Source organism: Fonticula alba (genome assembly GCF_000388065.1).
Source record: "Fonticula alba strain ATCC 38817 unplaced genomic scaffold supercont2.4, whole genome shotgun sequence".
NCBI classification, from domain to species: Eukaryota; order Rotosphaerida; family Fonticulaceae; genus Fonticula; species Fonticula alba.
In genome coordinates, this window is record NW_009242974.1 from 2,558,998 (window position 1) to 2,559,611 (window position 614).

Sequence of the window (614 nt, forward strand, 5' to 3'; positions counted from 1 at the left end):
ATCTGGACAGAGCGCACGAAACTATGGGTTGAGGCGCAGGGGTGGGGGGGGGGGGGGCGGGTGAGTGTGTGTGTGTGTGTGTGTAGGGATATCGGAGGGGGATGAGAGAGAGAGGGAAAGAGAGGGAGCGAGGGGCAAAGAGAGCACACAATCGGAGTTACGTGGAAAAGGGCGGGGCAAAGACACGGGTTATGCACGAACCTGATATGCACACCGAGGCCTCGATGTTGGCCGGAGCAGTCAAGGCAGAAATAGATGGCATAGGTCAGGGAGGCCCACTGAGGCGAGGGGTTGCCACAGTCGAAGCAGTTCTAAGATCACGCATGTCCATAGGGCCGTATCGATAGGTGGGAGAGAGAGAGAGAGGGAGGGAGGGGGGAGGCGAAAAGAGGGCGCGCCAGGAGAGAATCGGAGAGTGTCAGCGGACAGAAAGTCGATCGGGATCAACCTGGACGGGATCCATACACGCGCACCTGGTTGCCACCCTGCTTCTGCAATTGGCTGAAGGTACGGCGGGTCTCCGGATCCATGGTGGCGGATCGGCGCGTCTACGCGGGGGGAGGGAGCGGGCCAGGGGGAGGGAGAAGGGGGTGGGGAGAGGGAAGAAAGGGGAA

At 61.1% G+C, this 614-nt stretch overlaps 1 protein-coding gene across 1 annotated transcript in view; it reads right to left on the bottom strand.

Annotated features, from left to right (window-relative positions):
• Positions 1-530, bottom strand: part of H696_03100 (hypothetical protein) — a gene marked incomplete at both ends in the record, with an annotated part of 849 nt that extends 319 nt beyond the window's left edge. The window contains 2 exons of the mRNA XM_009496990.1: positions 215-311; positions 474-530. Coding sequence (XP_009495265.1) covers positions 215-311; positions 474-530 — 154 coding nt within the window. The remainder of the gene's footprint in view (positions 1-214; positions 312-473) is intronic.
• Positions 531-614: the final 84 nt, after the last annotated feature.